At 41.7% G+C, this 27,471-nt stretch overlaps 1 protein-coding gene across 1 annotated transcript in view; it reads left to right on the forward strand.

The window, feature by feature from the left end:
* NEDD9 (neural precursor cell expressed, developmentally down-regulated 9) overlaps positions 1 to 26,227 on the forward strand; it is a 37,863-nt gene extending 11,636 nt beyond the window's left edge. Inside the window, exons 2-7 of the mRNA XM_051612079.1 lie at positions 4,979 to 5,419; positions 18,835 to 18,936; positions 20,100 to 20,201; positions 20,638 to 21,852; positions 22,192 to 22,281; positions 23,625 to 26,227. Of these exons, the coding sequence (XP_051468039.1) occupies positions 4,979 to 5,419; positions 18,835 to 18,936; positions 20,100 to 20,201; positions 20,638 to 21,852; positions 22,192 to 22,281; positions 23,625 to 24,134 (2,460 nt within the window). The 3' untranslated portion in view covers positions 24,135 to 26,227. The remainder of the gene's footprint in view (positions 1 to 4,978; positions 5,420 to 18,834; positions 18,937 to 20,099; positions 20,202 to 20,637; positions 21,853 to 22,191; positions 22,282 to 23,624) is intronic.
* The last annotated feature ends 1,244 nt before the right edge of the window (positions 26,228 to 27,471 follow it).

Genomic DNA, 27,471 nt, shown 5'->3' on the forward strand with positions numbered 1-27,471 from the left:
ATTACAGAATTCTATCAGTTCCATTCATTGCAGGGAAGGCCAACCAAAACAGATCATGTTTTTCAAAGTATTTTCATGCATCTTTATTCAGCAGCAAGCATGTTAACCATCAATTGCAGTCAGTTAAGGAGACAGGAGACACCTTTGACTGCTCTATAATAGACCTCATTTATGAATCTGAATCTGGCCTCTAACCCCTTCACCATCTGAGAAGAAAAACAGTTTACAGAATCTTACTTTTTTTTCTTCATGTTCTCCAAGTAGAACAAGTGACAGCTTTCAGGGCAGGGCATCTTTTGCTCTTAGTCAGGTTGTACTAGGACATGCATCCTAGATGCAAAAAAGAAAAACCCTAAGATGTGCAGAAAATATTAATTATATCTTTCTGGCGTTTATCTAATGGACTTGCAGCTGGCATCAAAGGAAAATTCAGGTAGAAGTTCCAAATCCCAGGTTCAATTTACCTAAAGAGAGCTTGAAGGCTTTACTTTTTCCTCAACTAATGCGGAAACCAGTGTGGGACCACAAGCACTGTAATCTGCATTTAATCTAGAGAGTATCCATTTCAGTTTTAGTTCTTCTAGACAATTTCTGACACAAGGCATCAGCCAAGCCTGATGAGCCTTTTCCTGCAGCATGTTCCAGCTGAAATCCCCAGGCAGCAGTCATTAGGGTCAGGCTGCCTTTCACTTTGACCTGTTGATGACTGGGGTAGCACATTATTTAAAAGAAGATTTTAAAACTTCCTCTATTTCAGTGATTTTAGAGACGAGGCTTTCTACTGTACTCAAGAGTTCAAGGTTAAAAGGAATTTAAGCTTCTTGAGAACAAATGTTTTGTTTTGCCTGTACAGAGTATTAACACAGTGGGGGCCTGACCCTGGCTTCGACTTCCAAACATCCCAGTATTGCTAGCAAGGCTTAAGAATACAACATCTGAACTGAATCTCTCCAGTCAGTGATTTGTTGTAGAGAAGCACTCATTAGTTGAAGGATGGCTGCTGAGACACAGAAGAGTAGAGCTGTACTACAGGTACTTCCAGATTTTGAGAAGACCACCACTGCACCTATAATGAAGCTAATTTAATTGGACCAAAGGAGAATGTCCTTCATCTCATTAAAAGAAAGTGGCAGCTGCCAGTATGTTCATTTTATGAAGCACAGCTTCATAAAATTTTGGCAAACCAAAATATTTTCCCCATCTAGGATCAGATCATTTCTCACATGCCATTACAGAACTTGAATTTGTTTCTGAATCTGTTGCCCTTTTTTTTCCCCTCTTTGTATTAGAAATATAAAGGGACTTCTGTGCAACTTGCCAGTTGCTAAAACAAGCTCCAAGACTAGTTTCTCATTACCCCTTTTTTTATTGCCAGTTTGTTTAGGAAATGGACAAGGGTTTTTTAGCACTTAGTTATACAAAAAGGTCACTGCTGTGCCTTTGCCTTCTCATCTTAGATCTTAGTGTTTCTTTGGTGCCTCTATCACAGACAGACGAGTGACAGATCTGGCCTTCCAGAGCAAGTCCAGTTGATTCCAGATAACCCTCCCCAGCTGATGAGACCAACGAGAGGCAGCATTGCAAGATTTGGGCTACAATGCCTACAGTATCCAGAAGTTACTAGAATTTGTCAAATCAATCCAGATAAAGTCCTCAAGTGTTCAGGAATGTCTTCCATAAGGACTTTTCTGTGTAGGAAAAAGCAGACTACAGTTTTGATCACAGCAGGTTAAAGGTACCTCTGGGGTTTTCAAAAGCTTGCCTGATGACCTTTCTGTGGTGACAGTTTCATGTTTTTCAAGACTGACCAATGAAAGCGGTGGTGACACTGTTCATGTTAAGAAATCCTGCGAAAGAAGAATGAAATCAGGGAAATACTCAAAATATAAAAGGTTTGCTTAGCAGGAGCAGTGCCTGCATTGCTGGCAAAAAGCAGGCTCAGTGTTTCTGGTCCCAGTGTTTATTTGGAGGAGTATTTTGCATGCTTCACTGCTCTGCCAGTGACTGATGCTGGTGGCATGGCTCTGGGCTATTTAAAAAGCCTTGGGGAAACTGCTGTGGAACAAGTGGCAACCAATTAGTATAATTCACATCCTGGTGCCTGAGCTAACACTGTCTATGAGCATCTGAAGCGGATTGCAGCAAAGAAGTTCTTGAAGCACATCCAGAAAGTATTAACATCCTGCATGCCAGGTGGTGAGAAGGTCACTGGGACAGAGATAATGAGCAGCTGGGGAAAAAAATATTCACATGGGAACTTCTATCTGCTCAAATTCTACCACCATTCCAGCTTTGTTCTGAGAATTGCTTTGCTGTAGAAGCTAATCAGGCTTTTCAAATACCTTTAATCACCAAACTATAGAAGGATAACCATTTATCATTGATTCAGCCTTCTGTCATGCCCCCCTTCCCCCTGAATCTTCTGCCTACTTCAAATAACGTCCTCTGCAAAAGTCTTCTTTAAATAGTTAGCTAGATAGGTTATTTTTACTATATTTTGGCTGCCAAAACCACCTTAGAAATACACGTAGAAATGTAAGAGATTAACTTGAATATTTAGGTTAGACAGAATCTTTTTTTGAGTTCCTTGGGCTCAGCTGAGGTCAACATGGCAAGAGCATAGATGTAGTTAGTGTTGAAGAAGGGACCACTGGCTTTGACCATGCTAAAGAATAAGTTTTGAAGTTCTGCCAAGGCATGGACAGAATCACTTCCTGCTTTATCTCGGTTCACATTTCTTAGTGTTGTTGACTGATGAGCTGGGTAGAAGTACATCAGAGAGAATGGTGGGCCCCAGTGCTGCTGTTTACATGGAAGTTCAAAATGACAGTCCTGCTTTTTCAAGCTAAAGCTTAATTTATACTGACCTCACTAATGATGCTGATGAAAAGGCAAATCCTGTGTTTCTCATACATTTGAAAGCTGATCCCCCATTCAGAGAAGACAAAACTGATGTCATGCATCCTGTTGCAACACTAGATGTTGGAAAAAGCATATTCATCTACCTTTTGTGACATCTGAGCTTCCCCTTTCTCCATCCACCAGTCAGCCCTTCATACAACTCTCCTGGCCGTATTCTGCACTTAAGAAGCTGAACTGAGCAAGGTCAAATGGAAGTCTGCTGTCTTGATGAAACACAGACACGATGGGAAAACAGTGTGTGTCAATGGGAAAAGATATAGCAGGCAGGAGATAAAAATATCCCACATTCTGGTGTGTCCAAGGAGAAGGATAAATATGACAGATAAAACCACTAAAATGTACTTTACACTGTCCCTTTAACAGAGGGAAGATAAATCTTCAAGGCAGCTGCATATCCTATCTTATGGTGGATTAGCACCATTTCAGTTTGTGTAGTGCATCCAAATACTTTAGCTGGAATGCTCCAGATCCAGGGCTCCCTATATTTTTTCGAGTGCTTGCAATTACTTCATAACCATCTCTGCTGATGGCCTTCACCAAGAAGCAGGCAGGCAGGCATGGAGCAGTTGTTGCCAACACATTTAGAAACATCAGCAGAGCCAAGAAATTAAGTATTCACAGCCTTTGTGAGGGGTTCAAGAATGTCAGTACAGACAGTCTGCCTACTTTCCATTGAATACCTAAGCTTGGCTGCTTATTCCAAACTGGATGTGCCATACAGGCCTGCAGAGAAAGAAGGAAGGGAACTGGTTTCATCTGTGAGATGAGATGGCACTTACTAGTGATACGTCTGTACCTCACAGACCACAATCATACAAGTTGTCTTAAAACTTCTTAGCAGTGTTGGTATAACCACAGCAAAACAGGGGTCAGGGCAAGCTATAAAGCCTGCCTGAAACCCAAGGCAAATGCTTGAGGATAGACCTGTGTGAAGTCCCTTATATTAATGTTACCAGCCAACTTGACATGATCAAGCAAAATGGTTAGAAGAATGCTTAAACTATGTTGACACAGGCCCAAGACACTCCTTGGCTACCCTTATATTCCTCCCAAGTTACGTATAGACACACTCTATGGCAATGTTTTGTACCTACATTCTTATGCTCTTTGATGTAAGGACAGGCCCACACAGATTGGTACAGCTTTCCCAGTGGCAAAGGCATGACTCCATTTGGGGTTACTGGGCACATTTTATTAATAATTTTCTCCTTGAGATCCTTTCATGGAGTGTGGGACTCTGAAGAACTTTGCCCTCTGAAGTTGATTTTTTTTTTTTTTTTTTTTTTTTTTGTGGTGGTGGTTGTGAGGCAGGAGGGGGGGGGAAGCTTTTTACCTGTTAAGCTAGTGCTGTGCCACCAAGGAAGCGTGCCAGATGGATTGAGAAGGCACAGAGCTGCATTAGAATGTGAGCATAGTAGTTAAAAACCACAACATTTTGTCAGTTTGTATTTTAGGCTGGTTTTTCTCATCAGGTGGTCTACAGATCCCTGACTTTAAGGAGCCTACACGTGACAGCTAAGAAAAGCCAGCTCACTGTCTTTATACTAATGGGACCTGCACCTCTACTGAAAAGTCCTTTGGGATCCTGCATACGTAAAAAAGTTTGGAAACAACTGCTCTGGATTATGTCCCCAAGAGCTTGGTTGTTTTATTTTACTTATCAGCTAGCTAGCTGTAGCAGCACACAGAGCTCATTCATAGGGAAATGAGTGTCAAGAGATGAAGGTGCAAGCCCCCAGTCACATGAAGAGCATCTCAATGCCAAGAGCAGAATTCTCCTGGACAGAAGTCAGGAGATCAGACCTTATAATGAGCTTCTATCTGACCTAGTATTACTGGAAAAGTTCTCACCAGCAGTGTTAATGCATAAGCCTCTCACTTCTCCCAGCTGGGACAGAGGAATCCTGTGCTGCATGATTTTGTGTTATTTTGGATTTCGTGCATACTTCTTTTTCAAATTCAGTTCTTAATTCTCTCCACCTAGAATGTGCTTGAAGTTTTAGAAGAATTCTAGCTTGGTTGTTCATTTGTTTTCCTTGCCCTTCTTTCTCCACAGAACCTTATGGCAAGAGCCCTGTACGATAATGTCCCCGAATGTGCAGAAGAGCTGGCCTTCCGCAAAGGAGACATTCTGACAGTGATAGAACAGAATACTGAAGGTCTTGAAGGATGGTGGCTCTGCTCCTTACATGGCCGGCAAGGCATCGTTCCAGGCAACCGTGTGAAACTGCTGATAGGTCCAGTGGTACAGGACAGTCCTTCTGGCCAGGATATGTCCAATTCAGGATTGATGCATCAGTCCTTCAACCAGCAAAAGATCTACCAAGTGCCAAGTTCACATGCCTCAGCACGGGATCCTGTCTACCAAGTGCCACCTTCACATCTGAATCAGGGAATTTACCAAATACCCACTGGTCATGGTCTAGTAGGACAAGATACTTACCAGGTGCCACCCTCCATGCAGAGATGTATTGATGGTCCAGCTTTGACTAACAAGGTGCGTGCATTTGCTTTCATGTCATAGCTCCAAAGCAGGCCACTTGTGCTGACTGCTAATGAAGTGGTTATTGTCTAGTGACAGCCTGTGGGCTATATAGATATATATTTATCCTTCCTGTATTTTAACTATATGAAGTCACAGCAGTAACTCCACTGCTGTGGGAGGAACAGAAAGGCCCAGTTCCTAACAGCTTACTTAATTCACAACTGAAATACACGGTGGAACATTTTAGAGCCGTGCTACTGCAGCTGCTAAAGGTGAGGGGAAGTACGTGATCTATGTCCTCACAGGCTTCCCAGGGAGGCTCAAACACATCTGGAGAAATCTTGTATTTTCCTCTCATTTTCTCCCTTCCCTATAGACTAGATATAGTGAAGTCTTTTTCTGGGGCAGTCAGCTTACTTCTCCACAATAGCATTTAGATACACTCCAAGGTAGTTAGTGAACACTTGGTACATAGCTGTTGGCATGACAGCACAGAAGAGATCGCAGTTTAGCATACATCTGCATGAAACATTACAGCACTATGCAGAGATGCCTCAGCTAGCCATCTTGGGCCACATGAGGTGGCACCATACAGCAGAGCTGCACTGAAGCCTGTGGGGAAGCCCAGATGAGCTCAGAATAAGTGCTGTGTACTTCAATTTTACAACCTGACCTGCATAAATGTCCATTAGCATAGTTTGCTTAGCATAACACAAGTGTGTGTGTACTCTGCACAGTGTACTCCTGAAAGGGAAAATTCCCTAACTTCATGTGAAGTCTTTTCTTTCCCATGCCCCCTTCAGCTCCACTGTCCTTACAGGACATTCTGCGTAAACCTGTTTGCTACAGGGACTGTGTTAAAACCCTAGACACACTGAGAAAATGAAAACAAAGATTTCAGTTTAAGTGCAAACTTCTTGATGAGATGCAAAAATCAGAGACACTAAAGCACCTTTTTTCTCGAAGTTCCTGCCTAGAATTTTTTCTGCAAGCTTGAATATGCATTTTTCTGAATTCAAGTTACCTTCTTGAGAAAATTAGGACCATTTATTTGTCCGACTTACAACTTGTTTCATTTAATTCCTTGCAACCTATGAAAGGTCAGCTATGCTGCATAGAAACAAATGGCTACTCTGCCAACTGTAGAACTAAACTAAACATGCACATTTATAGAGCATTTTCCCCCTCAGCAAAGTAGCTGCCAACCTGCTTAGCATCGATTCTTGGTACTTAGGTTAGGATCACTTTATTTAAGCCTTTTCCCTTCCCATAGCAGCAGCTGGAGAAAACAGTGCCTTCCAGACACCATTCTAAGCAGGACCAGCAGCAGTTTCTATCCTATCCATTTCTGTGCACGTTTGCCTCTTTGTGCAGATGAGTGGTTTGGCTGCCATACAAGTTTTACAAGCAAAGCTTAGGAGCTGCTGTCAGGCAGGAATTGTCTAGCCTTAAGCAACAGTAAATCAACAGCAGGCATGTTATAAAGCTGTGCTGAGGTAAGGCATCTTGTTAGCCAGAAAGGCAAAGCAAGTAAAAAAGGAGTCCCGAGGCAGGTAATTGCCATGTCGAATTGATTCTGGTGAAGCTAGTTGTTGACAACAGAGCTGTATTGGCTCCTTCTATAAAACAAAAATACCACCTTCTAAAACTCACCCTACAAATGACAGAGATAATGACGGATGTTTTAAAATTAGCCTTGGTTAGTTGTGTTATAAAAGCTGTGGTGCAGGTTTAGTCACAAAGCGGTTACACCCCTAAGTGTAAAGAGTGAGGATCATAAAGATATGAAAGCTTTATCTTCAAATGTATTCCTTCTTTTTATACTCTGTCTTCAAACTTGGTCTCTTTTGCTGCAACCAGAAAAGAGAAAGAACCTTCAAACAGATCTGATGTTCAGGAAACCTGGGTTTTATCCTTGTGGTAGACTTCTTAATAGTGCTAAGTGATATTTTTGCACCTCAGCAATGCCATTTGCAAAATGTGTGGGGTGATTATGAGGGAACTCATTCTGTACAGACTGCTTGGAGAACATCCATTGAAAAAGGTGCTTTCAGATCCCAAAGTCTCTTCTGCATCTGTGATTAATCATTATTTTGCACATGAGCTTTAACTAGGGAAAGCTACAAGCAAAAAAAGTCACCACCATAACTTAAACACATTTTTTCTGGTTCAGCATTTCCCCTAACTGATCTTATGTGCTGTCCCTTCCATCCTTGAAATAGCACTGGCCAAAAAATTTAAGGGAAATATTTCCCTGCTGGAAAACAGTTTGGACACCTTCTGAAAGATTTCTGTAGGAACCAGTAGCTTTCAGGAGAACTTCTGATCAAGGGAAATCAGCACAAAACACAGTATGAGGCTGATGCACCACCTGAACTACAGCTCCCACAAGGCATAGACAAACTCAGGCAAGTAGAGGTTAATGCCAGCTTGGAACGTGTTATCTTTATTTGTTGGTCTGTTTGAACTAGGACTTTACAGTTCAGGAAACACTCAGATTTATCCACCTTTTAAAAAAAATGGATGAAGCAGTATAGGGAAGGAACTCATTCACACACGAACTTCCCTGGCCTGTTTCCACATATAAACATGCCCTTGACAGATCAAGGGTTTCACACCCTGCCATCCTGCAGTCTCCAGCTTTTTCAAGAGTTCACTGCCTTCAGCAGGAGATTTGGGTAAACCACAGCGAAGGGAACAGACCTTGTTCCCTGTTTTTTTTATTTCTGTTACAGTCATGTTGGTTGAATCCATGATAAAGTGGAAACACCACCCTACAAGCAGCACCACCCTGACAGTTCTGGCATGAGACTTCAGTAGTAGAAGCCATTTAGCCACGGTATGATGTTTTTCCTTCCAATTAAACAAGTACTGTCTTAGCTGGGAGGAAACAAACAGCTGCATATAACTTTTGTTCCAGAAATAAGCCTGCCTTTACAGTATCATCTTTTTTCTTGCCTATTTTCACATGTATGAAGTAAGAAGCAGCATAATATTCAGCATAGAGAGCTGTGTAGCAGATGTATTTTGTAATCAAAAAGAATGAGAGCATATCTAGTATTTTATAGTTTGTTGGCAAAGTGTTATTTACATTCCAAGACAGAATAATGTCCCCATTTACCCTCAAGTCTGAAATACCACACATTCCTGTGATAGAGTTTAGTTAAACAGCCTGAACAGTCATCTTATAGTCCCTCTTTCCTTCTGCTTTGACATTACAAATTCTGCTTTGGGAATTTGTATTCCTTGTAACAAAATATTGCTTCAGTGCTAGAAGTGTGGAACACACAGCAAATTTGCTGAGTGCAGCAGGAACTGTAACACATACCTCAGCACTCAGTCTTCTGTTTCACAAAGTGTGCTCTAAAGGATGAAATTCTCTCGAATTAAACACAAGCTCAATGGTGAAAACAGCACACAACCTTTTCCTTAGACTCAGGAGTTTCACTTGTAACTTTCAGTGTGACATTAATAGGAGAAAAGCCATTTTACTGGTAAAAAACCTTTGCAGTTAATCTATCCTCAGTAGTCTCCTTGAAAACCACTGAGTGAAGAAACCCTCATCTACAAGTCAGACTAAGCAGTAGTTAGTCACATATGTGATTTGTAGAGAAGTATTTTAAGAAAAAGACTGCATTTTATTAGGCTGAGCAAACATATGAGCTCAGCTTTACTCTGTTTCTCTCTTAGTGCAGGGCTCTCTTTAATCAGTTCTGTTTGTAGACCAGAGGCATGCATTTTTTCCCTGTAGTATCAGAAAAAAGGCCAGTCCTGCAATCTCAGCCAACAGCTAAGGTCCCCAGGGACACAAATCCGCCTGCACAGGCACAAGTGCAGGATCAAACCTCAGCTAAAAGAATACCAATAAAAAGAAAAACACAAACTTAGAGGCTCGCTGTTGGTGGTTAGAAACCTAACTGAACCTTTGGTTACATCCGAAAACTCATTAACCAAACGTGAAATTTGGATAATCTAGATTTCCCTTTAAGTACTAAAACCCAAGCCACAGCAGTGGAGCATTTTTCAAAAACAGGAGAGGAAACCTGATTGATCAAGAAGTCAGTCTCATAATAAGGAGGAAGTGTGATTTCTGGAGACAGAAAACAGATAGATGAAGATGGGTTGCTGACAGTCAGAAAACACAGTCCTATTGAAATCTAAAGGCTTTGCAGGCATTCATTGATTTTTTGTAGATGTTTTGTTTTGGAGAATATCATGTTTCTTTATGTCTGGTATTAAATGTTTGCATTTTTCTTTTTTTTAATAGCAGTGGTAATATTGTGTCAGGTTTTTGGTTTTTGTTTGTTTTTTTTTTAATTAATCTAAATTAGATTAGAATGGAATCAAAGTGAAATTAATGGAGCTAAGTTCTTAGGACAGAAACCTTCCATAAGACAGTTCCTCTCTAGTCCTTAAAAGACACTAAGATACTCCTATTTGGTCCTACCATCACAACTTTTTAGTATGCACAGTCAGTCCTGTCTGAGGTCTGGTATAACTATTATATAGATGAAACACACAATTAAGGATGAGGTTTACATCTGTTTAAAAGGTGTCTTCACCTTCTGTAATGTTGCCAAAGCAAGCTGTGCTAATCTAAACATCAGTTAATGAGAGCACTTGTCTGTACAGCTGCCTTGAGAAACCCACACAGAAATGGAGCCAGAAAATAGTTTGAGAGCCAGAGAACCTCTATAAATCAAATGAAATTGAGCTTCTTCCTCATCAAAGGTTTTCTTTGCCTCCTTTTCTCAGACCAACATGGTTCCCAACTTAGATAATTTAAGGGACACTCTCAGTTTCTGCCCAAGTGTACCTCCAAGAGCAGTCTTGTGAAATTGAAACTATTTGGCAATGCTTCATCTCAACTATTGTTTTGCCCACTGGGAAACACCAGTTCACTAAAACTGTAACTGCTGACAAGGAAGGATCTGTTCTAAGAAATGTCTTAAAATATTTGAAGGGAAACAAGAAGTCATGGAAATACCCTACTTTAACAATTCCCAAATGAAACTTTTCCTCCCCCCACCTCCAACTTTCCATCTAGAAATTCAATATATGAGAGAGGAAATAACAGAAATAAGGTGAAGCTCCTAAAAATAATTAAAACAAGTTGTTTGGACCAATCCAAACTGGTTTATTGGGTTTTTTTGCCTCTAGGATTTTGTGCCATTCACAACAGTAAGACCATTCTCTGCTCTACCTGTCCCAGCACCTCATCTTCTCATCCTTTTTCTTCACTTCATCTCCTCCAAACCTGCTCTCAATTTAGGCTTCTGTCTTTGAGAAGAGACAGTCATTGTATTACCAGCATGGAAAACAAGCACATGTTTGCCTTGTAAAAATGAGGATACTAGACCAACTGGGGTAGCCAAAGCAAAACACTGCTTGAAGTATTTATCATGGGCAAGATACAAAAACACCGAGGTGCTGAGTTTCACTGCACACTTCTCATTAATCAAAACCCCAGCTCAAATGTAATCACACATTTCCAGAGAATACTTGATCGGATACATATATTTCTCCACTAGAATAACTTATCACACAATAATTTGGGGATTTTGTTTCTCTATAAGATCCATCCACAGACATTTATTTCTGAGTGCATGGCTATTCTATCACCACTACTGTAACTCATTAGCTCTGTTGGCCAACACATGCAGAAATGGTGATGTCACAGTCTGTCTAAGAATGAGTAATTGTCATGGGGATGGCACTGGTAACACTCTTAATGAGAGTATTGGACAAGTATCCTCTTTCACACTTGTCTTATAAATGCTGATAATTTCATAATATCGGGTATGCTTTGCTTATGTCTCTTGTTCTCTTCCTCTCAAAAAATGGGACCTCCTCAGAAGTGATGGTTTGATTATTTTTAATCACATTTTGAAAGCAAGAATGACCCCACCAGAAGTTAGGAAATACTCCTCTCCAGTCAGCCTTGCAACTCAAGGCCAGCCAACACCAAGCCTGTTCCAGTGAAGCAAGCAGAAATGCTGCTCGTAACACAACTGGCAGAAAGCCCTGGAGTTAGTATGAGGAAGAGCAGGATCAGTTCACAAAAGCATCATTAAAAGAAAGAAAAAAAAAGCAGTAAAACCTTGTCAGTGACAAAACTGTTGAGCTTTTTTGTGCCTTGTACTGCTCATTCAGTAAGGTCTATAGAGAGGCAGATTTTTTATCTTTATTTAGTATGTGATCATGAACACCAGCAGCAAGCAAAAATTAAACACCATAATCCCAAGCTACAGCTGATGCAAGTCAGCACCATTCCACTACATTTAATACAGCCCTGTCATTTTATGCTAATTCAGGTTTAGGTAATTTCTGTAACTCCATAAATTAAAAACAAACACAACAAAACACAACTAAAAAAAGTTGTTTGGAAAGACAATTAACCTGCATGCTAGATGATTCAGGAAAAACACAAAACTGAAAAAATAGTGTAAGGAATCTGCTGGTGTGTGCTGGTTAATGGAAAGGGTCACACCAGAAATTGACAAGTCAAGATAAGGCTAATTGCAAAGCAGTTAACCCCTATCATCAGCACCTGAGGGTTTGAATCAAGGCCAGCTAGTGATGTCACATTTTTCATTTTAAATCAACTTCTGCTGTATGTTTTCAAGATTCATGAACCAAAACTTGCATAAATGTGGTTGAAATAATACAACCTCAAGAGGAAAAAAGTGTAACTCACATTTTCATTGCCTCTTGTTATTTGCATTACAATACCAGAAGGGTGTTTTTTAAGACTAGGCATCTACTGGCGAGGCACTTCATAGCCACATTTAAAAGTTCATTTAAATCCCCGAGCCTGTAAAGTTAAGCATTTTTAATTTAACACGCTATGAATCAGTGACATCTGGACATGTTTTAGCCCTGAGAGCACATATAGCAGAAAAGCAGATCTTCACAGGTATAGGTCTTGGACAACAAATGAATATGAAGCATAGAAGAAAATAAGCAGGTATTTTGAAGATGGAAACAACATCAGGAACTGTGAATCTATCAGGGTAGCCTTTGTCATGTTTTCTTATCTTTACACCTCTTCAGTCTTCTCAGAAAATCCACTAGGCAACACCCAATCAAAGACAAGCAGCAGTGTCAGCACGTGTGTTGATACCGGATTTCTTCCCACCACAGAGTAGAGCTGATAATTCACCCAGCCCAGGCAAGAAGATACAGTAATTTCTGCTGATTTCCTCTTGCTTTGCAAGAAGTTTGGGTTCATAGCACTAGAAACAACTCATAGTTGAGCCTATGGGCCTAACACACACTTCTATAGGCTTCCTCCCCTCTCTTTCAGCTTGTGAGCCTTGATCAAAACTCTTTTAACAGTTCAGTCTCGGCACAAAGTAGTCTACTAGAGCGTTTTGTAATAGCTTGATGTTCACACATTATTTAACTTAAAATAAACTTATGACTTGGTAATCCTAAGGCCTATAGCAACTTACAGAAACAACCATTTGTAAGAGCAAGTATCCTTAGCACATGTGAGAATCAAGCTAGCTGTTACTCACAGCTGGGAAACAGTGTATGTTATCATATATAGCAAATAAGTAAGTCAAGGCTGCTGCCTCATAAAAGCATTTTTGCCCTTCTTTTACAGCAAACAGTACTGAGTGATACAACAGATATTACTGTCAGGAAACTCATTATTGGTCACTAGAAATCTTGATGCATCTTGCAAAAGAGAGAAAACACTATGCTTTCTGTAAGAAGGACTTGGTTTTAGCCAACTAGCCAGGTTCTTTCAAATATCCAGATTATCTTAGAGAGATTCTTCTTTTTCACAGCCTTCTTGGAATTCAACCTAGCCACAGAACCTTTCCCAATAAAACCAACAAACTTTTAAGTAAACGCACCTAGTTTCCTAAGTACATGCAGCAAAACAGAAAGAAGGGCCTAGAGATGGCTGACCGCTAGATCCAGCATTGTTCAGGGGTTCCTCTCACTTCAAAGTACTAGGAGTTCAAGAGAGGAAAGATTAGGTTTTTTCCCCTAATTCTCTCTCTCAGAGTTTTCCCTGTATTCCCTCTGGCTATTTCATTCTCCTTACAAACTTAAGAGAGCACAGAGAACTCCACCAAAAAAACTTAGGAACAGAATTTCAAAAACTAGATGTTTTGTATTAAATTTACAGAAATACTTTACAATACAAAAAAAGCTTTTTTTTCTTTACTTACATTTTGATTCATTTTTCCCCACATCTAAGCTTCGTAACAGCCCCACATTACACACCACTACTCAGTCTCCTCCAGGACATAACTCTTCCCACAGTAAGCCACAGCTGATTTTAATAGATACAGGACTGACAGCTGAAATGAGCAGCCATTGATGGCAGTAGCCCATCAGCTGCTGAGAGTTACCCATGTGGTGAAAAGGAGAGCATCATGTGAGGAAATATATTTTAGTACTTTACTTCATCCAGATTTAAAATAAGTAGATAAAACTTACTTAATATGCCTCTTCTTTTCCACCTCCAAAAAGCACTGATCTAATTTAAGAGCAGTCAGCAGATATTGGTAGGTTCTTGGGGCTAAGAGGCCATACTGGGTAAGAGCCAGATGCCTTTTTCAGCTCCCCTGTCTGCAGGTGCTTTGGAGAGGGCAAGGACTTGCAGAGGTGCAACATCAGTCTACTTCAGTTCTCTCATCTGTGAAACCTGGTGAGGCTCGTTTCCCATCATTCTACATATCAGGCATTGCTGTTCATGGGAACAGGCCTAATTCCACCCTCCACAGTACTGCTATAAATTCAGATTAATTCTGTTAGCTTCAGTAGGTTTATTTGCTCTTTGTTAAAACAATGTAAACTACAGTGTTGTGCATCTGCTGTAAGCACGAGAACTGTCTTGTTGCTGCCCTGCTTAGGAATGTACTCTATTGCAGCCTAACATCCATTTTAATCCTAGAAAAAATAGAATGTTTTGGATTTTTTTCCTTATATTTAAGGAAGAGGGATTTAATGAACCACAGGACTGGATATTTTGCAAAGTACATGCACATTCAGCTCTTTTTCTTGGTTAGGAACATGCCATTGGCATGGAAAGGACTCAAGTAATTGCTTTTGAAAGAGCATGGTCTTCGCAAGAACAGGACAAACTTTCTGTTCAATTGTCTGTGTTTTGCAGTACTGAAAGTTTGAAGTAGGCTCATTATATGTTTCACCAGAGCCAAACCTGGTTCCTGTTAGTTGCTCTGCATGGATTAAGTGGTTAAAAATGTTTTGAGAATGCTTGGCTAGATAGTTTGCGGGAACACCATCTGTTTCCTTTAACGTGTAAACAAGGAAAATTACTGGTTTGAAATGCAGGATTATTTAAATTTGGATGACCAGAGGCATTCTTAAATTGAGAAGAGGTAAAAGGAGAAAGAGTCCTCATGAGATCTGAAGTTCAGTGACATTTTTTGGAAAATAAATACCTAAGTACCATACAGGCCTGCTGTCACTGTTCCAGAAGTAGGAGAAGGGGAACTTTCCTTCTGCAGCCATCTCCTTCCTTCTGAAGTCCATCTTCAAACTACACTGCCATCAAACATTCAAAACCATAAAAAATGGCTCAGCAGTGCATTGAAAGAGCATCCCATTCAGAAGGAGCAAGCTAATTTCATGTATTTATGGGTGAATATCTAAAACCAAAAGTTGCTTCCTAAAACATTGGGTTTGGTACCTTTCTTACTTCTCCTACCCAGCTACCTCCTTCTTCCTCATACAGAAGGAGCAGTGCAACCACATGTCTTGGCTTCCCATGTGAGGTCACATCCTGGGGACGTAAGAGTCAAAAGAAATGCTTCACATTTTCACCTTGTCAAGTAGCTTGGGTATTCTTCAAATTTCTGTTACCAAATGTTCACTCAAAATACATTTTGGTGAAGAGCTGCTTCTGTTCTGGATTGACAGGAAACAAGCAGTCCAGTGGCATGATTAGCCTAATGAAAAGTGTTGGAAGGGCAGAGGAGTGGAGGTACAAAAGGAAACATTATTGTACTCAGTACAGACCAGATCAGCATTTGTAGAGGATTTTACGATGAAGTTGCTCAGAACATGTTGTTACTGGTTAATAATCCTCCCCACAGGAAAGTACACCCGAGTCACTGGAAGAAATGAAGTTGTGTTTCATGTGACCAACAAACCTTGGTTGTTGCTGGGTGTTCTTGGGTTTCTTAAAGTCATATTTTCTATCTTTCATATAGCTTTCTCAGAAGCTTGGAAAGCAGCAGGCATAAAGTGTCTGATGAATTTTTATTTGGAAAATAAATGCCACCTTAAGGAGAGCGCACTGCTATGCTACAACCCCACAGACAGCTCAGGGCTTCTGTCTGCAGTCACCTATGTCAGCAGGCTGCGAATACACAGAATCAGGCACTTCTTATTTTAACCTCCGACTTCCTTTGACAGCAGCCAGAAGCACCCAGAGCAGGGGTTTGTTTCATCCTAATAAAGGAGCAGCCTTGTTTGACCACTACTTGGTTTAGTCAAGCCCGAACAAAATGTCAAGATACACGATAAAAAAGGTCCTGCAGCACTGAGTGAAGCTTCCTTCCTTCATCTGGCCATTCTAGCTTTGGCGTAGTTATTTAGGATTGTATTACAGCACAGTAAATAAAAGCCAGCACCTTGCAGTACTGTAAATCTTTCATATAGCATCTGATATGTCAGGCTTTTTTGAAGAATGGGAAAGGTCTCAAAAGATGAGCTGCAAGAACAACCGCAGCTGCGTGATACTCCTGTACACAGCGTGAGGGAGGAGCTCTCTATTAATAGTGGGCATGAGCACAGCTGCTCTTCCAGGTGTGTTCCAGGACCCACAGTGTAAGGGTATCATCTGCTTTGCCACTGGGGTTTCTTTTTACAAAAGCAAAATACCATGTTTACCTCTCACATCAAGAGCAAATGGTTTTACTTGTGCGTGCTTAGGGACATGGTTTAGTGGACTTGGCAGTGTTAGATTTACAGTTGGATTCAGCAATCTTAAAAGGTCTTTTCCAAACCTTATGTATGATTCTATGCCTTATTACCTGTGCTGCTTGGGTCAGCTCCCTTTTTTATATTGGAGGACTGTGACTTTTCTTTGAGTTTGCTCATAGAAATTGATTCTCTGAGCAAGGAGAAATCAGTGGTGTCTTGTATTCTGAATGAGTTTCGGCATGAGATGGGTAGGACAGTTTATTGCCTGTGTAAAGGCAGTTCTCTGAAGTTCCGTGCAAACCTTGGAGAACTGAAGTGCCACAAAACTTCTGCAGAGGTGCCATATGCTGCCTCCATGTGCAGGACTGTAAGAAACATCACACACCTGAGGCCTGGAGGAGATCTGGTCAAATTTTACTGACTTTAGGACAGAATTCAGCTTCTGGAGTAGACCACAACTGAGCAAGGGTTTAGAAAAAAATCAGACTGAGGGACCAGTACCTGTCTTTTAGAAGCCTGACACAGCCTGACTCCTGCCTTGTCTGGCTAGGCCACAATCAGCAGGTAAAGCAGAGCCAGACTGCAGTGGTGCCCAGTCCTCCCTGCTTCAGGGCTGATGAGGAACTTCTGGCTGCCCGCCAGCCTGGGTTTGTTTTTTCTCTGGGATGGTCAAGCAGTTTCCCAGCAAGCAGCCTAATGCCACAGCATTCACAGATGCAGAAGGGTTCATGGATATGGGCTGCCCAGGAAACAGCCCTTTGGTTTTACTGTGCCCTGTCTGTTCTCCTAGGGGATCATTTTTAAACACCCAGTGACTCATTATTGAAGTAATGCCATGCTTGTAAGTTTGGAGCCTGTTGAAGGATCCTCTGCATAAACATTGCTTAAAACCCCATCTGACTTGGGTGGAAAGCATTTGATTGACAGCACCCAACTGAACTAAAAAAAAAAAAAAAGGCAAAAAATATACAGCAAACAATGCTAATCTAATCAGCAGCCCTCACTGGCAGAAAAAAGGCATGAGGAAGCAATGTGGATTCGAGTTAGAAGTTTCTTAGGTAAACAGAATAATCCCAGTAAGATACAAGAGTGTCCTGGGAGGCTTAATGTCTGGAGTGATCCATTATGGGAGGCTTCAAGTAACTTAAGGGAGAACTTTCTTAAAAGTTTGTGTGTAGATACCTTTTACCCTATGGGAGAGGAATGGTCTGACATTAATTCAGTAAATTTTAGGTTCTTTTAAAAAAACCTCTTCTGTATATAAGCCTTGTTAACCCCACACCCAATTCAGTAGGAGTTCTCTCATGGGCAGTAAACTGACCCAGTGCTCTGCAGACCCTGTTGCTTCCAGTTCCTGTCCTCTGGTGGTAATTCAAGGAAAAGCAGCTGCAAAAAACAGTCTTCCCTCACCTGGATGTTCACCCTTCACCTAAGGCACATCATATAGAGACAGAACAGCTCTGTATGCATGGCAGGCACCTCAGGGTGACAACCTACTGATTGTTTCATGGTACAGAGCCAGAGATCACACAGTAGTATTTGGGCAGCAAAATAGCACCAGCAGAGGTTAACATGTCAGCATTTCCACTGGGAAGCCAGCTTTTTCCTGGGGTTAAGTGACATTTCTTTTATACCACACTATACTGAAATTCTGCCACACAAATGCTGTCCAAGACATAAGGCATTTATTTTTCACTAAATCTTATTTGAAGTCATTATGGCAGTTAACAGTTTAGAAAATGTTAAAAAATGTAAATTCTAACCTTTTTTTTTTCCAGAGGCTGTTCTTGCATTATACTTCAAGAATGGCTTAACGTTTCCTATCTCTTAGCCACTAATGTAGACAAACCAAATGGAGACAACAAAATTGAACATCCCTTTTTGGAAGGTTTAAGCATAGCCTTTCTATGTAAAGAATTTCCAAAGCCACAGCTCACACTCGGTCATCCAGGATGTTGTGCTGTGGAGCACAGTCAAACAAGACATCCTGCCAGACTAGGTGAGAAATTCCTCCACAAGCAAAGGGTTAGATTCCCAGAGCCTGAATGTAGTATTTTAAGCTTCTGTCAGTAATTGGGGATGCTCAACACCTCAGTAGGTTTGGTTTGTACATAATCCCTCAGTAGCATCAGTTTGTACATAGTCCTGATCTCAGTGAGTGGGTGGTGTAACCATCATTTCATGTGATCTGTGATAATGGGCAGTCAGTTGGAAGAAGAGACCAAGCTCTCTTAGACCTGCTGGAGAATCTGTGCTTGACAAATAGAAGATACTGCAGCACTAGCAAGCAGCCCTGCCAGAACTGGTCTGGAAGGAAAAGATGGTGTATTTGTAGCTACTAACAGTTATTTTGTGGTGTTCAACTGTCAGAAGTATATGTAGACTTGTGTTACTAATACTGCTACATAAACCATGTATTTTAATAGTACTGGATTGTTTATATCCTCTGCAGCTACAGAAAGAACATGCCAAGATCCTCAGAGACTTATCTTTCCTCTTTTTCTTTTATCCCACAGGTAATAACTCCAGTCAGGTCAGGACAAGGTTATGTTTATGAATTCCCCTCCAAATACCAGAAGGACACCTACGATATCCCCCCTGTTCGTCCTCTCCAAGGGGTAGGTTCCAATAAAACTGCCAACAGCACTGACAGGGCACAAAAGGTGATTAATTTCTACCAGAGGTTTATGAGCAAAGCAAGTTCTCTCATTTCAGAGAGAAAATATGTTTTAATTAGATGCTGTGGCTTAGTCACAGAGCACAGAAGTATTTCAAAGTTGTATTTGATGTTGACTGAGATTTGGCAGCACACCAAACACAAAAGTCCCATTTGTTTTCTGTGTTTTGATCAAAGAGTGTATCTAAAAGGAATAAACTTACTGCCTGGAAACAGTTTTTTCCCCCTTACTTTCTTGTTGCTTAGTTGACAATATTTCACTCAGTAAGGGTAAAATTATTGCCTAGATGAACAGCTACTAAGCAGGGAGTTGTTTTGGCCCCTTATCTACTACACCATGTCATTGAACTTGAAATAGATCTTTGTTCTGGGGAACACCCTTAGCATTCAGTCCCCAAGGCCACAGACATCTAGAGTGGATGCTTGCAGGACCTGTAGCTCAACAACCCTGCCATCTCTCCATGGCTCTTTGACAGGGCAGCTCCTCTAGGGAACAGCACTGAAGCCAAAGAGTGCATGGCAGAGACAGACACTTAATGGCTGGAACAGACAGTGGCCTTGCAGAACCCATGGTAATGTAGGCCATGCCATGAAGTGGGACATGAAACATCTGACAGCTGTACTCTCTGCTAGTAAAACTGCTCACACTGCACCTGATAAAGCAGACAGGTGATGCTGACAGGAGCAGCCTTAGTTTCAGAATTTAGTGTGTGTAAGGACAAGCTGATTCCTCAACCCCTCTATTCTGTATCAGTAAGGGTGTGATCAGTCCTGGCCACATTAATATACTGCTCTCCTCTTCACCCCAACAGGTGTTTGTAATAGACTGGCCTAGATTTAACTTGGTGGAGGAAGTCAGATGTGACTTCATCTCTCCAGCCTCTGTCCACACAGTTTCTCAGAGGGGACCTAGCAAAGTACATTTCCTCCTAACTGTCCAAAATACCAGACAAATCCAAGCAGCTCTCCCATATGAAACAAAGCTGAAGAGCTCTGGTCATCCTCAGGCTATTTGAGAGGAAACACAAAACCAAAAAAACCTCATCTGAGATCAGAGCTTTCCTGAGGTGACTTGTTTCTGTAACCAATTTGTTCTTTCTTTAGATATATGACATTCCCCCCACATCGGTTAAGGGGCCTGCACTGCCAGTTCCCATGGGAGAAGCAAAAGCTTTAGGAGTCTATGACATACCACCTGCCAAAGGGGTAAGTATTACGCTGCTTCCAGAAGATCCTGTGTTTTCATGGCTGACCACAGACATGTTTAAACAAGAGTTCATGTATGATCCTGAAGAAAAAGGAGATACAGCACTTTAAATATTTCCTTAAGTTTTTTAACTGTTAAAACTGGTAAAGTGAAGCACTGCATCAGAATTGTGAGCATTATGGAATGTGAATTGATAATTTAGACCTACATGATCTGTATGGATCCTTTTTGGATTTGGCTGCTTATGAAAATTTGTATCAAGATGAATGCTAAAAAGGGAGATATTAAAACTGGTAGCTCAAATTCAGGATAAGTAGCTGACTCCATGAAAGTCAATGGCAGATCTTCCATCCCAGTGTTTTATAGGCCATATGAAAGACGTAAAATATTTTGCTATTCTAGCCAAAGGTTTAATGTTTTTTTTCTGTGATTCAGGTCTATGCTACACCTCCATCTGCATGCCGGGATGATACAGGCCTGAGGGAAAATTTGCAGGATTTTCCACCTCCAGTGGGCCACAGTGTAAGACCAGAAGGAGTATATGATATTCCTCCTCCCATCACCAAAGCAACTGGGAAAGAACTTAATAAATTTTCTCCTGAGAGCCTTTTATTGCCAGATGGAGTGCTGCAGAAACAGAATGTTTATGACATCCCAGTAAACCATCAAAACCATTTTCTTGGACTGCAAATTGCACCTCAAAAAGATGTTTATGATACCCCAAGGGGTACTGCATTCCTGGGACAGCAGACAGGACTTGGTGAAAGTCTCATCCCAGAAGGAAGAGAAGGTGTATATGATGTGCCACCATCCGTCCTCCAAGACACTAAAGGCTTACAGGATGTGACTGATGGGATAAATAGGTTGTCTTTCTCCAGCACAGGAAGTACAAGGAGCAACATGTCCACATCTTCAACAACATCAAAAGACTCTTCTTTCTCACCATCATCTGCACAGGACAAAAGACTAATCCTCGATCCAGACACTGCTATAGAGAGGCTGTATCGCCTCCAGCAGATGGTGGAGACAGCTGTCAATAACCTCCTGGCCTTCATTACAGCAGACTGGCGGTCTTATGGATATATGGAGAAACACATCAATGAAATTCACACAGCTGTGGATAAGGTAGAGCAGTCACTGTTGGAGTACCTCCAGTTTGCGAAAGGATCAGCAGCCAACGCTTCCTGCCTATCCGAGTTCAGCCTCCTTAACAAAATGAGGAGGGAAGTGCAAAGGCTGGAAGACTCTCACCAGATCCTTACCCAAACCAGTCACGACTTGAACAGCTACAACTGGTCTTTGAATGTTCTGGCTGTCAACAGACTGCAGAACAAGTGCGATGACCTGGATCGGTTTGTTATGGTGGCAAGGACAGTCCCAGATGATGCCAAGCAGCTGACCACTACCATCAGCGTCAATGCAGAGGTGCTCTTCAAACAGGCACTGAGCAGCTCACGTTTCAAAAACACACCAGAGAATATCATGAACACTCCTGACTACCTGTATGACAAGCAGCGTCACGGAGAAAAAGCACAGAACCACTGCAGTTCCCTTCCTCCTCTCCTGAATAAAGGTCAGCACCCTCACAGTACTGCCAGTGAGACCTCGGAAAAGAGCTGGATGGATGACTACGATTACGTTCACTTACAGGTGGGTAAACACAACACCTTGTTCTGCACAGGGCCAAGTCAGACTTGTCTGTGGCTTTTGCAGAAGCTGTTTGCAGTAAAGTGGCAATCGGATTGTCACACTAGTACATATTCAAGAGTAAATTCAATGGACTGATTACTTCCTCCCGAACAGGACTGTTGCATATACAATAGCATTAGCCTTTTGATCTGCCACACTATCTTGTTTTTCTCCATACTCTTACTGGTGCACTACCAGTGAGAAAGCCAACACAAAGCAGCCTGCTATTTGACCTACAAGTCGTCATTTAGCTCAGGAGCAGTTTTGATTTAACACGGTGTCTTCTGTTATGTAAAACAGGGCAAAGAAGAGTTTGAAAGGCAGCAGAGGGAACTGCTGGAAAAAGAAAATATCATGAAGCAGAGCAAAATGGAGCTAGAGCACCATCAGGTATGTTTGCTTAGGTGCAGTAATCATGTGGAAATGGAGTCTTGCCTGCACATAAGGAGTACTGGTCAAACAAAGCAGGAGGGGCCCTTCCCTTAGCAGTGCCCAGCTGGTAGCATCATGGCTGTGAGGTGGGCATGAGTGCCAGCACACAGAGTAGGAAAGTCCCAGGTGCTACATGGTGAAGACGGCAGGTAGGTCTTGGCTAAACAGCAGCTCCGGGTTAGTTTCTTTAGTCAGTGTCTTTCCAAATGGGATTTGTGTCAGTCAGGCTCCACCCTCAAGTGATATATCAACACAAAGGACAAGGACGCACACTGTCACGCTCCGCACGGGAAATGGTGAGCATCAAGATTGTAGCACCTTCCTGACCCTGCAAAACTGTGTCAATGATTGCTTATGCCAAACAAGTCTTAGGTTTTTCCTGCAGAGTAGCTATTCTAAAGATCAGCTTCTCTGCCCTGTTCATTTCTTTGTCACCACTTCAACATGGAGTGGAAGCACAGCCACAGCTCTCAGTGTTCAGAAAGATATCTCTTGTGGCAGGAATAAGCCTTGCCCTTGAAAACAACTTCCAGCCATCTCAATTTAAGAGACTAATTTTTTTTTTTTTTTTTTTTTTAAGTGTACCTTCATGGTGGGCCCATGTGCATATGCATAAAAAAAGCAGTCACTGTCTCCAAAAGTTTGCCACAAAATAGAAACAGACTTCTGCACTGTCCCATAGTGAGTCAGTCACAAAGGCAGCTTGAGAACTTGGCTTTCCTGACCTGTCATCCAGTGCCTTAAATCACTGGACCACACTTGGTACACATGCCACCTGCACATCTGTTTGGTGAACATCAGTATCATTAACTTAAATACTGTGCTTAACATCACTTGAAATGCTAAAAAAGCGGGTCATATAAGGTTGAGGGCTGTCACTTTGCCCTCTTATTAATTCTTCAATATGTTGATGTTGCCTTATCATACAGCAGAAAACTGTTCAAGCAATATGGAGGTGAGAGTTAAAGCTTTGTCACCTAAAATCCCACAGAGATGACAGGTTTTTAAAGATTGTGTAGGAGTTGTTGCCACTTGGATCCATCTCTCACTTGTGATTTCAGAATATTCCAAATGAGCAACAGCCTGTGAATTCACACGTGGTTGTTGGTGGGTTATTTTAATGCAAATGAAATATTTTACATGTTTTTCTATGTCCAAATTAAAATATATTAGAAGATTTATTTAGCATAAGGTCTATCTAGGATACCCAGGGATGTCCTGAGGCATCAGATGAAATTGTCCCACATACCAACACGTTACAAGGATATTCCCTGAAGAAGGCCTTTTTATTTGCCTTCCAGATCAATCAGTTTCAACGCCTGGAGCAAGAGATCACAAAGCCAGTAGAGAATGACATCTCCAAATGGAAGCCACCTCAAGCTCTCCAGACTGCAACCAGCACTGCCACCTCCCATGACAGCCAGCTGCTTTTATTCTATTCTGACCAATGCGAGACCCACTTCAACATCCTCCTCAACGCCATCGACGCCTTTTTCAGTTGCGTCAGCGCTTCTCAGCCCCCCCGGATCTTCGTGGCTCACAGCAAATTTGTCATCCTGAGCGCTCACAAACTCGTGTTCATTGGGGACATGCTCACCAGGCAAGTGACGACTCAGGACATATGCAACAAGGTGATGAACTCCAGCAACCAGTTGTGTGAACTGCTGAAGAGTGTCGTTCAGGCTACCAAGACGGCTGCCTTGCAGTACCCCAACACAGCAGCCCTGCAGAAGATGGTGGACCGAGTCACGGAGCTGTCTCGTCAGGCACAGTTGTTCAAACTCTCACTGGTCCGAATGGCCTCCTTATGAAAGCCCATGGGAGCCAGTCCATGAGCAGCAAAACAGAAGAGCAAACAAACTGGAGCTATTTTTGTGTAAATGTTATCATTTTTTATATATATATATATATAATTTTTTTTCAGATGTTTTTATGAAATATTTCAAATTCATTCTTACACATCAGAGAATCTAATGAAATCAGGGATCTGGGAATATATCTGGTTCTGTGTTACGTTTCTAATACACATTTAGATTTGTATACACTGCATATATGTATATGTTGCTACATTCCCTAAAACTTCAATTAAGCACCTTAAAAATTATGCGTCGGGTAAGCAGTGCGTATCTTTTGTATATACTGCCTGTTTCCTCAGTTTATTTGTTAACTGGATGCTGCACTCTTCTTGTTCCATTCCATCTTGATTTTGGCACATGGACTTGGTCGTGAAACCTACTTGTAGCCATCCATGAAGCAAGTGTAATGGTTCTCATAGAACTCCATTCCCTTCCTAGAAATGACTTTCTATAGGTTAATTCCATTAACTTTCACTCTCCTCTTGATGTTATTTTGTACAGTTTTGGATTATTCTCACTAGCATATATGCACAACTGCAACAAGCAGCATATCAAGCAAGGTGTACAGCATTTGGGAGAAAAGCATTTTTAGGCCATATAAGAAACAAAACCTTCTAAGGAGGAAGGCACAGATGTAACTATTTAACATGTTATGACATTCAGATTTCACTATTTGTAATAACTGTGCAACATGGGATTTCAAAACGTGGGTGGATTCCCAGCAATGTAAATTCATACACATTTACCTTCTTAAGTCCTTGCATTGGCAATTAACAATCAGGCTCAAAAGCCTCATTTTTTATGGCCTCAGAGTTATCCTGAGAGTGTCCCAGGGTCCATTGGGCACATCTTTGAGGCTGCAAATGAGCAATGTCTCAAAATTCCAGGCCGTTCCAGAGGGATTAACATACAAATTGTAATTTGTATGGAAAGAAATCAGCTTAATTTGAAATACTAGATATTTAAACATCTCTGTAGCATATACACAATTTAATGGAGAAATAGCACTTATTTTTCTAGGACATGTTCTTGGGAATTAATTGCACCTGTTGCAATTCTGACTTCCCTTCACCTGTTGTTTTGGTTTTTTTTCCAAATTCTGTAACTTGGGTGCTGGCCCTTCTGCACTACACTGTAGCCAAAAATAAGCTCCTGTTTTAATGGGGCCATTCCATCAGGAAGTACACACAATCCCACCCAGGAGTTTTCAGTTTAGACCCTGTAAAATTGTTAGCAGAGTGGTAGACTCCTTTAGAAATGTTATCTATGCCAGCTTCTCCAAAATACATACAAGCTTATTTGGTGCTCACTGCCTTTTTTGAACCCCCTAAAATTCAGTCACAGAACCCATTTGCCCATGGTCCTCAGACTGAAAACCGTGCTTCACAGTGAGCAATAGCTCAGGTAAATTCCAGGCAATTCTGGCATTTTTAAAGCTGAAACACTACTGATTGTGCAAGCACTACTTGCATAATCCAAGGTAGTCCCACATGGACATTTTTTGAGCATGCCTAGAAAGCAGGCACTTCTGCCTAACTTCTCCCTTTCCCAGTTTGTATCCAAACACGTGCCTTACTGAAATGGGATTTGCTGCCTTCGGTAACAAAACCATTTCAGCAGAGTATGAAATCTTGCAACCTTAATGTCTTGTTTCAGAGTGAAGACTGCTCTCAGCTACCATAATGTCACTTCCAGAACCTGCAGAATGTTCCTGGAAGGGCAGCAGGAGCCAGCACAACCTCAGCTGGACCAGAATTGGCTCCAAGGCTTAGCTCTGGCCTAACATTCAGAAAGGGCAGTTAGGAGACCCATGGCCAGCTGCCAAAAAGCAGTCCACCTGAAACTGTTCTGTACTAGTGTTGTTTGGGATTCTTTTGAATTTCCTTGTCCATTTTTTTCACTGTATATTCTTAGAAAGTGAAAAAGTGTTTTGAAGCTTAGTGGTTATGTTGATAGCTTGTGCTTTTAAAAGGAGAACCTTTACTTAAGCCTGTATTACAGTTTGTTGTATTGTAGAGAGTCATTTTAAAATGATTAAATGACTAGCTTTTTATATAAAAAAAAGAGGCAAGGCTTTGTCTTATTTTTTCTTGTCTTCAAGATCTTCTAAGCATATTAAAAGGAAATATTGCTGCTTGCTAATACTATCAAAGCCATTCTAAAATGAGTTAACTTTCCATCTTTTCCGTGATCAGTGCTTATAGCATCTAGTGAGAATTCGAGGGTGTAAGAAGAAGCAACAGGCAGTTTCTCTGCCTGTCCAGAAGCAGCAGGTGAAGCATTTATGCAACTCAGGTACACAAGGCATCAAGTCCAAAACAGAACCATCGGGGTCAACAGTGCAGCAGGCCACCCTTCTGCCTCATTCCTAGTTTCTATTCCTGCTGCACAAGCTGCATCCCCAATCACCTCATCACAGCACAAGCACTGGTCCTTGATGTAAATGGAGCAGTTCCTCTTGACACAATCCCACAGTGAGGTGGGCTGGCAGGACACAGATGTGACTCTCCACCCATTCTGGCCTGCTTCCCCCTTTCCAGCATTTACTGGTAAAGCCATGATCTACGCAGGAACTGGAAGAGCAACTTCACTCATTGTGGCCATCCTTCCCCCCCAGCCCAATCTTAAGAGCACCCCTCTTCTACTACAGGTCAAGTCAAGCATTATCTGGGTGTTGGCTCCATCTGAAGGAGGAGGGACACAAAGATGATCAGAGGGCTGGAGCACCTCTTCTACAAAGACAGGCTGAGAGAGTTGGGGTTGTTCAGCCTGGAGAAGAGAAGGCTCCAGTGACACCTTATAGCAGCCTTCCAGTACCTGAAAGGGGCTCCGAGAGAGCTAGGAGGGACTTTTTGCAAGGACCTGTAGTGATAGGACAAGGGGTAATGGTTTTAAGCTGAAAGAGGGGAAATTTAGATTAGACGCTAGGAAGAAACTATTTCCTGTGAGAATGGTGAGACACTGGCACAGGTTGCCTAGAGAAGTTGTGGGTGCCCCTCCCTGGGAGCATCCAGGGCCAGGTTGGATGGGGCTTTGAGCAACCTGGTCTAGTGGGAGGTGACCCTGCCCATGCAGGGGGGTTGGAACTAGATGGTCTGTAAGGTCCCTTCCAATTCAAACCATTCTGTGATTCTATGAAACAACTATGTGGCTTTAAGAATCATGGAGTCTTTCCCAGAAGTTACTTTCCCCTCTCCCTGTTGCCAAGGCACTGCTCTACCCCTTCTCAAACACCATGGATGTGCAAGGAGGAGAGAAAAAGCCAGGGGCTGGCTCTGTGCTTACACTAGTT

Source organism: Apus apus, chromosome 2, assembly GCF_020740795.1.
Source record: "Apus apus isolate bApuApu2 chromosome 2, bApuApu2.pri.cur, whole genome shotgun sequence".
Lineage (NCBI taxonomy): Eukaryota > Metazoa > Chordata > Aves > Apodiformes > Apodidae > Apus > Apus apus.